Below are 13,243 nucleotides of genomic sequence, written 5' to 3'. Positions count from 1 at the left end.
ATTCCCAGGCAAGTAAAAGGGTTATAAGCATCTTTTATCTATGATTCCTAAGCAGATTTCTGGATGTTTAGTCATGATTGACATCAGCATTGATATCAGTTATGACTCCAAGTAGTCTCTCAATAGAGAGATGCACCTCACAGGTTGAAAACTTCTGGTCTACACTAACTCCTGGGGGATATATCTGGCTGTTTAGCTGCTTAATGCTCTGTTTGGTGGGGGAAGCTAGTGTTAAGTGCATATATATGAACTTTGTCACTATAATAGCTGTCGATAGAGTTTAGAAACTACGCTAATAAGAGCGGTGAGAGTAAATTGAAACAGTAAAGCTGCGCACTGAAAAAAACCCAAAACAATTAGCTGAAAGTCACTAAAGCACTCAGTAGGGATGAGGGGATCTGTAGAGTCAGGAGATAAATCTCTGTGGGTATATCATTACGAGCAACGTGTTTCACATTACGAGGTCATGTCATCCACTGTTAACATAGAAATATTAATAATAGCATCTTAAGTGAATTAGTCTGCATCACTCTGTTGATGAGGTACTGGGTAAGGCTGCTATGTTGGGGAAATGTGTGTGTGGAAGAGGGTGTCATTCTAACAGCAAAGATTTTCCAATCTCTCAACACTTAAAAACACTATGAAAAGCAGTGATAATTTCAAGTCTTTGATCTCAACACAGGCAGCAACATCGAGCACATCTCCTGTCCCACCGGCTTATTTGGCCATTTCTATTTTTATATATTTTTATTTGTATTTCTGTTCCAGAAGAAGACATTTTAACAACCACAACCCTTTGGCTTGCCGCTCCATCAAGTCCAAATTAACTTGCACATCCATTCACTCCAGTTGATTTAAGAGACAGACGGCTATGAATTTACCTCTGAACAATCATGCTCAAAAGAGGATAAATCCTTTTTATTTTAATCAGCACATAGAATTTCTTCTAGCATTATCCCCAGGATTAACTTTTTTAGCCCCACTACCTAGAAGGCTACACACATAGCAAAATTGTAAGGATGCTTTTCTTTACAGCACTTCTGGGTTGTGGGGTGAAATGACAACTTCACCAATTAAGCTGAACTGACTTTACATTGCAGAATGACTCTTTACTCAGGTGTGAAATATTCTTATTTCATATGGCTGCACTCTGGATGGGAGATGAGTAAGAAATCCAATTATGTGTCAGATCTGCAAAGCACCAGGCCTTTTAAGTCATACTAATACTAATATTGGCATTACAGAATCGAGCAACAGTAACTGTCTCCTTTTCTTTGTAAAGTGAGCACATTTTGCCATGTTGGCTGCCATTGTTCTGGCTTAATATCACTACACTGTTAAAGTGGAGTCTTTTCTCAAAAAAATGACAGCGAGATGAAGACCTGTTTCTGCAATTTGTCTAATACCAAGGGCACCCTGGTGGATCATCTGGTCGAACACATACCATTACGGCTGATTCCTTCCTGCAGCTGCCCGGGGTTTCGATTCCAACCCGGGGCCCTTAGCTGTCTCTCTCGTCTTTCCTGTCTCTCTCTGCAGCTGTCACTATTTAATAAAGAAGGCAAAAATGCCCCTAAAAAATCCTAAATTTTTTTTAAATGTAAAAGTCAGCGTTCTGGTGTGCTCACAGTGTTGATGCTAACATGCTAATGTTTAGCAAGTATTACATTTATCATGTTCACCACCTTAGTTTAACATTTTCTAATGAGTGCTTAAAAGTACAGCTGAGACTAATGGGAATTTAATACATTATGCACGTATTTAATCATCAAACAAAGTATTATAATTAAAATTATGACCAACGTTATTACAATTCATCCTCAGGGGAACATGAATGTCTGTACCAAACTTCATTGCAATCTATCCCATAGTACATTATATACACTCAAAATGTCAACCTTGTGGTGATCAAGGGATCACCAAGATCTATAGAGTTCATCCTCTGGGGACCATGAACGTCTGTAAAAAACCTTGTCAAAGCATTTAATTAATGTCAAGCTATTTCAATTTGAATCTGTTGGAGACATAAAAGGACATCAGTAGTCAGTAGGATTCATCTTCAGGGGATCACGGATGTCTGAATCGAATTTCATGTCAATCCATCCAGTAGTTGATATTCCATTCTGGGCCATAGTAGTGGACCAACTGACATTGCCATCCCTTTAGTGTGGCTAAAAATAAATAACTATATAACAGGAGAAAATGCCCAACTAAACATAGAGAAACCCACCTGCTGTTTGTTCTCTTTAGAGTAGGGTAACATGGTGGACACATGGAACATCAGCTCATGGCCCTGATACACTGTGTAGATGGACTTAATTCCTGTAGTGTCATCTGCAAAAAGAGACACCAAACAAAGACGAACATATTTAAACGCCTTTACTTTAAAATTATGTTAATGTAATGTGATTCAGCCGATGTGAGCTCTCTTACTCTTGGTGTCTAGCCCTCCGCGGTAACCTGCCCATCCCTGCAGCGTAATGGAATCACCCAGCAGACTGAGAAACTTATCGAAGCTCTCACTCCCCGTCTCTGAAACAAACACAGGACGTTTATTTGAGCAGATAGCTTATATTGCTGTATATACTATTTTGATATAGGGATATATATATATATATATATATATATATGACATTTTGGGAAATACACCTATTCACTTTCTTTAAGTTAGATGAGATTGATTCCACTGTCACATTTGTAGCCTAAGTATGAAGTTTACACCAGCAGCTGCTTAGCTTTGCTTAGCATGACTGGAAACAAAGGGAAACAGCTAGCTTGGCTCTGTCCAAAAGTAACATAATCTAACTAGAAAAGCCTCTAAAGGTGGTTCATTAAAATGTTATGTAGCTGTTTGTTTTTGCACTTTTTGTTTTTGAGTACTTGTTTTTTGTTATTTTTTAACCAAAAATAGCATCTTAGTTGTTTGATGTTCCTTTCGATTCCTCTGTATTGCTGGTACATGTGGCGAAATGGTCCAGAAAGCAGACTTTGACTTGTATTTTGTTTATTCAATCTGCACAAAACATTTGTAAAAATGACACATTTGGTTTTACAGGAGGGTTGCCTGGTTCTGTATAACGACTGCCTACCAGCAACTCCAAAGCTCACTTAATAACTTGTTATATCTCATTTGTTTGTCTTGGCTAGGTGCAGTAAACAAATGAGATACAAAAAGTTATTAAGTGAGCTTTGGAGTTGCTGGTAGGCAGTCGTTATACAGAACCAGGCAAGTTATTTCCCCATTCCCAGTCTTTTATGCTCACCTAAACTGCTACCTCCTGCTTCATATTGAATGGACAGATATGACAATTAATTTAATCTTCTAACTTTTGACAAGTGTTTCTCCCAAAACGTCGATCAATTCCTTTAATAGGTTTGGATACTGAAAAAAGTTGAGTTTGGAGGGATTTACCATTGCTAAACATCTCATCATCTGTGAGCTGTCCATCTTTGGCATACAGGACACCAAATTTAAAGTTGACAGAACCCTACAAAATGATAGTTGGGTTCACATTATGAAATTACTTACAATAACAATAAAATACAACAATTTACAATAAAATTTACATTTAATATTATTTTCTATTGAAATACAGTTCTTATATTGTAAGAAATCTACACAGAGAATGTAAAAAAAGGTGCAAAATATACACAATAGGTAATCCTAAGTGCTAATTATCAGTCTTAGAACAAAGATACACAGAGAGAGTAATTAATATACAACATGAAGACAGGATTAATAGCATGCACTGTGCAATTACATAACAGAATATAAAAATGTATGAAGATGGCACATATTAGAATGTATGTGGTTTGAGATATATTTAATACAATTTTCCTGTAAGATTTAAGACAATTTTAAAAATAGTTTTTCATGATTATGGCAGAGACCTTTACCAGATAACAAAATCTATAAAGAATCAAAAAAGCAGGTATCTGTTTTGGTATGTATGTATGTGAATGTGACTGGAAAGCTAAAAAAAAGAAAACCAAGCAAAAGGGCATAAAATAAGTAATTTCTTAACAAATGCCAGAACTCTACAAAAAACAATCAATGAATAAGCTAAACTGTACTGTGAAAGCAGTGTCATCCCATACCTCCTGTTCCTCCAACACCAGCAGATCCTGAGGAAAAAGGACACAACAATTATGGATCACACAGACAAGTTCTCCAGGTAGAGATGACACAGCCTGAAGATATTATACAGTTTAGGTGCCGCTGATCAGGCCTGGCATGAAATGGACCAGTGCAACATTTCTTTAAGAGCTGGCCAATGCTCTGGCATTAGTCTTACCTTCTGAATCTCTGGGTTGAGGATCTCCCTGGGGCCTTTCTCAAACCTGTCCATGTTCATTGCACTGGTAGTAAGGAGAGGAGGAGGAGGAAAAGGAAGAGTAAATGAAGTAGCAATGAAAAAAAAGAAGAGAACGGAGTGTTTAGGATCGATGGAAGACAAATAGCCCAAAGGGTTACACAGAAAAATGAGCGAGAACTGATACAGGGGATTTTTAAAACATGCAGAGAAACTACAGGAGCAATGTTGTCAAACTGGGCAGTTTTCCGTGCAATTTGGCTTCTTTGATATGATTGGGTCGGTAAAGTAGTAAAAATAAGACAGCTTGTGATGATGTGGGCTACTTTTTGTACCATGTGGGATGTTTTATTTCCCCCAATCAAAAGTTAGAATAGATTCTAATCCACTCCTCTCCTATAACAGCAGGCCAACAAGCAATGACTGATAACTAATGCTGAAACAATTGTTCTGATTAATGAATTAGAAGATCGACAGAAAATTGATCAGCGACTATATTGGTAGCTGGTGAATCGTTTTAGTCTTTTTACAACTAAAAATGCTAAATATTCTCTGGTTCCAGCTTCTCAAATGTGTGGATGTGCTGCTTTTTTATTATATGTTACAGTTGACTGAATATCGTTTTGGACTGTTGGACAAAACAAAAAATATAAATACATCCACTTGGGCCTTGTAAAATTATGAGCATTTTACACGATATGCTAACATTTTATAGACAAAATGGTTAATCTATTAATTGGGAAAATAATCTGCAGATTAATCAGTGAAAATAGCCATTACTAGCCCAATTGACTTTTCAGTTCCTCATAACTACGCTAAAATTGTTTTTCCCATTGAAATTATAAATTTTACCTACACTACATAATAAAGGCCTTGTAAAAAGCTGTTACATATGATCATGTAAGTGACTTTTTACGTAAGTAACATTATCTAAAAGACTTACTGTAGTGGAGATGTGTCATTATTTTAACCATGATTTTGAGTTCACCTACAATTCTGATAAAGCAGAAACCATGAAGTTTGACAAATTTTTCTTCTTGCACTTGTCATGGGGGCAAACACAATAATGCCCATTACTGATAAGTATGTTTACTGTTGAATGGACTGGACTGTTGGCAAGCATATTTTGAGACCAAGTTGCGTGTCTGTATTTTATTTTAGCAAAATAATATCGTACCCTACTGGACAGTTAAAAACGTATAACTTCTTTTAGATCTCCATATATAGTACAGATGATATTTTGTTAAAATAACATATACACAAGTAGCTTGGTTGCAAACACTTAACCTCAATAAAAGTGTAACATATCTCTCTTCAGTGGACATTAGAAACTTGTTTCATTTAAGGCAGTTGGGAAATTTGAGGCTCTGATCGGTTATTTGGTGTAAGTCACATCTGGCAACACTGTATGCATGTCTTTATGTCTCAGCAGCAGCATGAGATAACCAAGAATAACTGTGTCAGCTTAGACCTCCAGGCTGCACTTCTCACCTTAGGATGGACTTGACTGATAGTGTTTTGGTTGGGCTGTAGGGGAGGCTGATCTTCAGAGTGCCCTGAGCGAACAAGAATGACACACATCAGGGATTACAAACTCTTAGCACCGCGGGCTTCAATCACATTTTCTCTGAGGACTCACTTGCTCAAACCTGTTGTTCATTTATGAAAGAATACCATGTAAAATCAAGATTGCCCAAAAGAAATTCACAACATATTTTTCAGTCATAGAATAATTGCAGAGGATCAAATTAAACCAGAGCAGTTCAAGCCAAACAAAGTTGTTCTGTTCAACGACAACAACAACAACATCCTGTACCAGCTAGAGAAGGACAGAAACAAGATAAATCAATGTGATCAGGCAGCGGAGGTGCATCACCCTAATCAGGTTCCAGATGAGGCTGAAGGCCAAAATTAGATCCAAGCTATCTTGGTCATGGAGCCAAGTCACGACACTACAAACACACAATATGGAACATGCATCTCTCACACACACACACACACGCACACACACAAACGGTGACTCAAAAGTGGAGTGGCATAGTTCCTCAAGATGCCATTTTGTGCCTTCTCATATTTAGATTGCAAAAAATGTCCAAATGTTTCAGTACCTTCCTTTCTGTTGGGGAAAGATCCTGTGAGGCAGTGATGCACAATAACTGAGTACATTAATTACACTTATGAGGTGCTTGTACTTTACATGAGTATTTCCATGTCATGGTACTTTATAGTACTTTTCAAGGGTAGACAATGAAAATAACTGTGTAGCAGAACGTTTTTCTTTTTTTATACCTCATTAGAAATCTCACAACCCCCCCCCCCCCAGATTTATATGTATAAAGTAGTTAAAAGTAGCCACACCTCCATCAGCTACAACAGTTAGATGTTGCTTATACATCAGAATTAGCAGCATAACAATGTAATATCTTTAAGTAGAATTTTGAATGCAGGACGTCTTTATAGTGTTGTATTGCTGCTTTACTTAATTAAAGGATCCGAGTAATTCTGCCACTGCTGCAGTGAGGTGTGCAGATGGTGAACTCACCGTCTTTCTCCAGAGGATGGCTCTGTACTGAGGAACTCGCTGGTTGTTCTGGTCTGAGAGGACGACTGACAGGTAGAAGGGATTCTTCTCTGCATCTGTACCCACATAGTTCTGGTGGACTGAGGGAGACAAAGTGTACAATGTAAAATGTACAGATGAAACTATACATGCACATTGATATTTTCATCGTGACATCCACACATGTTAAATATCCAAACAGTGATCAGAGAACTTTAGTTTTTCATTTAGGTAGAGTACTTTTCTTAAAGTGACTGATTGCATTCTCTCCTTTTAATCCCCTTGTTGTCTTGGCCTGTCTTTCTCTGCCTTTTTGTCCTCCTTCCTACCCATTCTTTCATTATTTCCTGTGTGATATAGGCACAGACAAAGATCTCCTGATGACACCACAGCAGAGTCACACATTCATGCCTCTGCCTCTTCGGTTCACAGGGTAACATCTTCTGGAGCGGCGCCGAACAGACCTCCAAACCCAATTAGATCTCTTCCTGTATTGCTGTCCCTTTGTTTGTCCTCTTCTGATGCTTTCCTTTCCTCTATTGTTGTCTTTATTCCACAATTTCACTTTCTTTCTCTATTTGGTTTTTAGCTCTCTTTATTCTCCATCAGCCATGTTTTTGCAATTATATACTTATTGGTTTAGACAGCTGGAGCTTTTCTCTGTGTGAGAAGAAAGCACATTGTAATCAATCAGGAATTCAATGCAACAGGGACACAAACGAGGACAAACTGTTTTACTGTTTTTCACCTAATCATTAAGAAACTGAGAATCCAAGTCATTGTATTGGAAGTGCTTATGGTCAAATAATTGGCCTGGAGTTCGTAATGTGCTGTGTTGTACTATGCAGTCAGCTCTGCTCAGGCTGTGAGACACAGATGGCTCAGCTGCAGTCCAAACAGGTTGAGCCAACTTTCTGGAGACATGGCTCTTTTTAAACTGCCCATGCCATAGCATGATTAGACCCTGGCTAGAGGAGAAAAGGCGTTTCTTTTCTTCCACTCGCTGACTTTTTTGCTGTCTGACTTTCCTTTACAATTATCTCCATGCATGTCGGCCTCTGTCTGTTATCTCAGCCTTTCAGCTGAAGGCAGTCTTCCTGATTCAAGTCACGGTAAAGAGATCTGGACAATGATCTTTTGTTGCACAACTTGCTGTGCCGCCTACAGTGCGATTCTGAGAACAGGTAGGGTGTTAATGAGGATGGTGAGAGGATGAGGGTCATAAAGGTAAAGGAACAGGTGACCCATTCTAATGTATTGCCTTAAATGAGTGGTGCAGCATGAGGACAAGGCTGACTTTATAAGATAAGAAGCATCATGTGGACCAGGGAAGAAATTCAGAGGATGTTTTATTTTTACAGTATCTGAGAGAGCTTATAGCCTCACCCTCACCCTCTGTCTCTCTTTTTCTATCTCACACTTACACTGCTTCCTAACTGGAAGTGGTGCGAACAAGCAAACATCAGACTTTCCTAATCAAAATGTCCTAACCTGCTCCGTGCATCAGCGACAGGCTAAGAGATATGTCATTTGTTTGAAAAACTCACTTGCCCTGGTCCTATTTTGATCTTGCGCCACCTCCAACCTATTTTCATTGTTCAAAATTGGCGCTGACGTCCCTGATGTTTCTGTTTCCCCTCCAGTCAACACTCTATCCGCTAGAGTTCGCTTGGTTGCTGTATGTTAGGAAGCGATGTTCCTCCATGTGTAAGTATGTGTGTTTTTTCTTTTTAAACAACAGCAGTAAACAACAGCAGAGCAGCACTGACCTTTTCCCAGGAAGTATTTAAAGAACCATCTGGTGTGGTACTCTGGATTCTCCAGATGGACATCGGTTCTCCTCCAGGTTCCTGGAGTGTAGTCCAAAGTCTGTTTGTCACAGACACAAATGCACACATAATACAGTATCATCATGATGGTCACAGCTTGAATCTCAGCAGTCTTCTCAGTGGAAAACACTATGCAGCAGTACTGATTAGAGTACAGGGCAGGAAATCAGATACAGCCAAAAGCATGTGCTCAGTAATCTACAGTCAATCTTTATGGTGTTATTGTTGTATCATGATGTAAATAATCCTAGAGGAGGCGGAGATTCTCAATTAAAGCTGGAGGGTTAAAGTTTTATTTTATATAACATAAAATTATTCAAGAGTAGATTTGCACCAAAATGAGTGCTGAGGCAGATGCTCATACTAGTACATTTATCAATATAACACACAACATTGGCATCTTTTGTCACTATGCTAATGAAGTTTTTTTTGTGTCTGGCATATGTGTTACCCTGATGGTTTTTTTTATATATGCATAGAAGTTTTTTTTATGCAGTACAGACAGTATCAAAACTCATTAATGTTGTCATGATACCCCTTTGCCAGTTTATATAGTAGTATAGTTGTGAGCACTAGACTGAATTTACTATCCTTGAATAATGTTTAGCAACCTGAAAAAATAAACTCTCCTACATTTAAGAAATAAAAGTAAATATGAATCTGAAAATAACAAATCCATAGTATATCAGTGGTTGGATCTCATAACCCCTCTGATATCTCTTTAAACCTATTGGACTGGTCCTCACCCCCACATTGGGAACCACTTCAATAAGAAACTATGGTAAATCATACAGGTAGCTGCACAAGTCAGTCAATGGCATAATTCAACAATAATAAAAATTATTAATAATAATAATGTTTGTATGGAGCCATGCTAGCTGTTTCCCCCTGTTTACAGTCTTTGTGCTAAGCTAAGGTATTCATTTCCTGGATGTAGCTTTATATTTTGCATACAGACATTAACAGACATTTATAATAATATGTCAAGATGTCTGATCACCATTTTCAGGGTTTTAAGGACAACACAAAGCAACTCGCACATAGTACAAAGACACAAGAAAGTTGCTGTCTGAGTAACACAAAAAAAGTACGGCTATTTCTGATATTTTGTCCATTTATTGAGGTTAGTGAAAGCATCTCACATCTCCTCACTTCGTTTTAGTGCTGTATCAGCGCTAGAGAACATTATCATTCCGGTAAAGACCAATTACATCTAAAAAGCAATAATCATCTTGGGATGATTAGTGTCTAGCAATAGTGTCTAAAGGGGAGGAGAATTCCAAGTGGAATAATCTGCCTATGGCAGGCTTATACTCACAGCATACATCCTGTGAACCAGACTAGTAAAAGCAAGACAGGGTTGAGTGGATAGGTGGAATGCATGTGTGCACAAAAGTGTATTTCATTGTATGTACCTCATCTGATGAGCCATTCTCCACCCTGAAGCGTCCTGCCCTCTGAATGGCCCCATCTGCGTCACTGGAAATTAGCTTAGAGGGTGACAGAGAGACAGAAAGAGGGAGACATGTTTAAAATAGACGCCTGACAAACCATGACTTGTGGCAGACAGTAATAAGCAGGTCACAAATACATTAGAGCTGGCTATCATTATGGACAAAAGAGGAACCACGGCGGACACATCACCTCCACGTGACAATAGCAGCATGAGTCCTACTACAAACATATCTGTGTTCCCCTGTGTTTATTAACAACATCTTCAAACTTCTTTAATCATCAATAATTACTGAAGTCATTGCAACGATTTCTTCAACTCTCTTTGCTGTAAAACCAGTTTTTATGCTCTATTTTTTTCAATTCTAGCATCTGTCACTGTCTACTTAATCGCCCCAATTATCTGTCTCTTGCTGACTCGCCTCTCTTTACTACAACATTGGAGAGGAGACATTATGAGAGTGAAATGGGACAGTTAATGATAGTGGAAGAGTGAGCTAAACAAGAGAGGGCAGGGGAGGAGAACACAATGCATCCTGTGTAAGTACATATAACTTCAAGAAATGATTTGGTGTTTTGGGAAATACAGTAGGCCATGCTTACTGGCTTTCTTACAAAGAGATTCCCAAATAACCTCAGCACTTGTAACGTTGAAATTATTTAAGTCAAAGGTAAACAGAAGAGGAGCTGTGCATAAAAACCTCATAAAAATTAAAACCACAAGTTCAATAGTGCAAATGAATAGGAAAATTAAATGTGGACTCTTAAACATCAGATCTCTCTCTTCTAAAGGTGTACTAGTAAATGAACTAATATCAGATTATGATATTGATTTATTTTGTCTTACTGAAACCTGGTTGGGTGATGGAGAATATGTTAGCCTAAATGAATTCACCCCACCCAGTCATATTGATACTCACATTCCTCGAGGCACAGGCCGAGGAGGTGGAGTTGCAGCTATCTTCGACTCTGGCCTACTAATCAGCTCTAAACCTAAACTAAATTATAACTCATTTGAAAGCCTTGTTCTTAGTCTTTTACACCCAAGTTGGAAATCACTGCACCCAATTCTTTTTGTTGCACCTGGTCCGTACTCTGAATTCTTATCTGAATTTGCAGCGTTTTTGTCAACTTTAGTCCTTAAAATGGACAAAGTTATTATTGTAGGGGATTTTAATATTCATGTGGACGTTGAGATTGACAGCTTCAGTACTGCGTTTATCTCTCTTTTAGATTCCATTGGCTTCTCTCAGAGTGTTCATGAACCGACTCACTGTTTTAACCACACCCTCGACCTTGTTTTGGTATACGGTATTGAAATTGAACACCTAATAGTGTCCCCACAGAATCCCTCTTTATCTGACCACTGTTTGATAACTTTTGAGTTTGTATTGTTGAACTACACGCCATTGGGCAAAAATTTCTTTACAAGATGTCTGTCTGATAGTGCAGTAGCTAAATTTAAGGATGCGATTCCATCAGCTCTAAATTCATTATGAGATCACAAAGTAACGGAAGACTCCTATGCTAATTTCAGTCCCTCCCAAATCGATCATCTTGTTGATAGTGCTGCAGGCTCGCTGCGAATGACACTCAACTCTGTAGCCCCTCTAAAAAAGAAAATACTAAAACAAAGACGGTTAGCTCCATGGTATAATACTGAAACAAATTATAGCAAATATTGCGGAAACTTGAGAGGAATTGGCGTTCCACCAAACTGGAAAATTCTCGTTTAATTTGGCAAGATAGTCTTAAAACTTATAGGAAGGCCCTCCGTAATGCCAGAGCAGCGTACTACTCGTCATTAATAGAGGAAAATAGGAACAACCCCAGGTTTCTTTTCAGCACTGTAGGCAGGCTGACAGAGAGTCACAGCTCTATTGAGCCAAGTATTCCCATAGGTCTCAGTAGTTACAACTTCATGAGCTTCTTTAATGATAAAATTATAACTATATTAGAAACAAAATTCACTATGACCTGACCTCAACTGGCACCGACTTATCTCCAAACTCAGGAACCCTAGAAACAGCTGTAAAACCAGATATATGTTTAGACTGCTTTGCTTTCCTCTATCTTTACCAACTAACTTCAATAATTTCTTCATCTAAACCATCAACCTGCCTCTTAGACCCCATCCCGACTAGGCTGCTTAAAGAAGTTTTACCCTTAGTCAGCACTTCTATACTAGATATGATCAATCTATCTTTATCAACAGGCTACATACCACAATACTTTAAAGTAGCTGTAATTAAACCTCTTCTGAAAAAGCCCAAACTTGATCCGGATGTTTTAGCCAACTATAGACCTATATCTAACCTTCTATTTCTCTCTAAGGTCCTGGAGAAAGCAGTTGCTAAACAGCTGTGTGACTTTCTACAGAGCAATAGTTTATTTGAGGATTTTCAGTCAGGATTTAGAGTTCATCATAGCACAGAGACAGCACTGGTAAAAATTACTAACGACCTCCTTATTGCATCAGACAAAGGAATTGTCTCTATACTGGTTTTATTAGATCTTAGTGCTGCACTCGATACCATTGACCATCAGATCCTATTGCAGAGACTGAACCACTTCATTGGCGTTAAAGGAACGGCTCTAAGCTGGTTTAAGTCCTATTTATCAGACCGATTTCAGTTTGTACATGTTAACAATGAGTCCTCCATGCACGCCAAAGTTAGTCATGGAGTTCCACAAGGATCTGTCCTCGGACCAATCCTGTTCATTTTATATATGCTTCCTTTAGGCAATATTATCAGGAAATATTCCATAAACTTTCATTGTTATGCAGATGATACTCAGTTATATCTATCGATCAAGCCAGATGAAACTCATTAGTTAGCTAAACTTCAAATGTGCCTTCAGGATGTTAAAACCTGGATGACCTGTAATTTTCTAATGTTAAACTCAGATAAAACTGAAGTTATTGTTCTGGGGCCCAAGCACCAAGATATAGTTTCCCTTGATGGCATCGCCCTGGCCTCCAGCACCACTGTGAGGAATCTTGGAGTTATCTTTGATCAGGACATGTCGTTTAAGTCTCACATTAAGCAAATTTGAAGGACCGCCTTTTTTCACCTACGTAATATTGC

General features: G+C 38.4%; 1 protein-coding gene across 5 annotated transcripts in view; it reads right to left on the bottom strand.

Annotated features, from left to right (window-relative positions):
• The window catches only part of garnl3 (GTPase activating Rap/RanGAP domain like 3), a 76,276-nt gene that overhangs the window by 22,469 nt on the left and 40,564 nt on the right, over positions 1-13,243 (bottom strand). For all 5 annotated transcript variants that reach the window (XM_046067346.1, XM_046067349.1, XM_046067347.1 and 2 more), the window contains exons 3-11: positions 10,118-10,192; positions 8,643-8,742; positions 6,856-6,974; positions 5,805-5,869; positions 4,296-4,359; positions 4,099-4,125; positions 3,413-3,488; positions 2,434-2,532; positions 2,231-2,334 (exon numbers count right to left, since the gene is read on the bottom strand). In XM_046067346.1, coding sequence (XP_045923302.1) covers positions 2,231-2,334; positions 2,434-2,532; positions 3,413-3,488; positions 4,099-4,125; positions 4,296-4,359; positions 5,805-5,869; positions 6,856-6,974; positions 8,643-8,742; positions 10,118-10,192 — 729 coding nt within the window. The remainder of the gene's footprint in view (positions 1-2,230; positions 2,335-2,433; positions 2,533-3,412; positions 3,489-4,098; positions 4,126-4,295; positions 4,360-5,804; positions 5,870-6,855; positions 6,975-8,642; positions 8,743-10,117; positions 10,193-13,243) is intronic.

The sequence above is a fragment of the Micropterus dolomieu genome, linkage group LG13 (assembly GCF_021292245.1).
Source record: "Micropterus dolomieu isolate WLL.071019.BEF.003 ecotype Adirondacks linkage group LG13, ASM2129224v1, whole genome shotgun sequence".
In the NCBI taxonomy this organism is placed as follows: domain Eukaryota; kingdom Metazoa; phylum Chordata; class Actinopteri; order Centrarchiformes; family Centrarchidae; genus Micropterus; species Micropterus dolomieu.
This window is presented reverse-complemented; position numbering and strand designations above follow the sequence as displayed.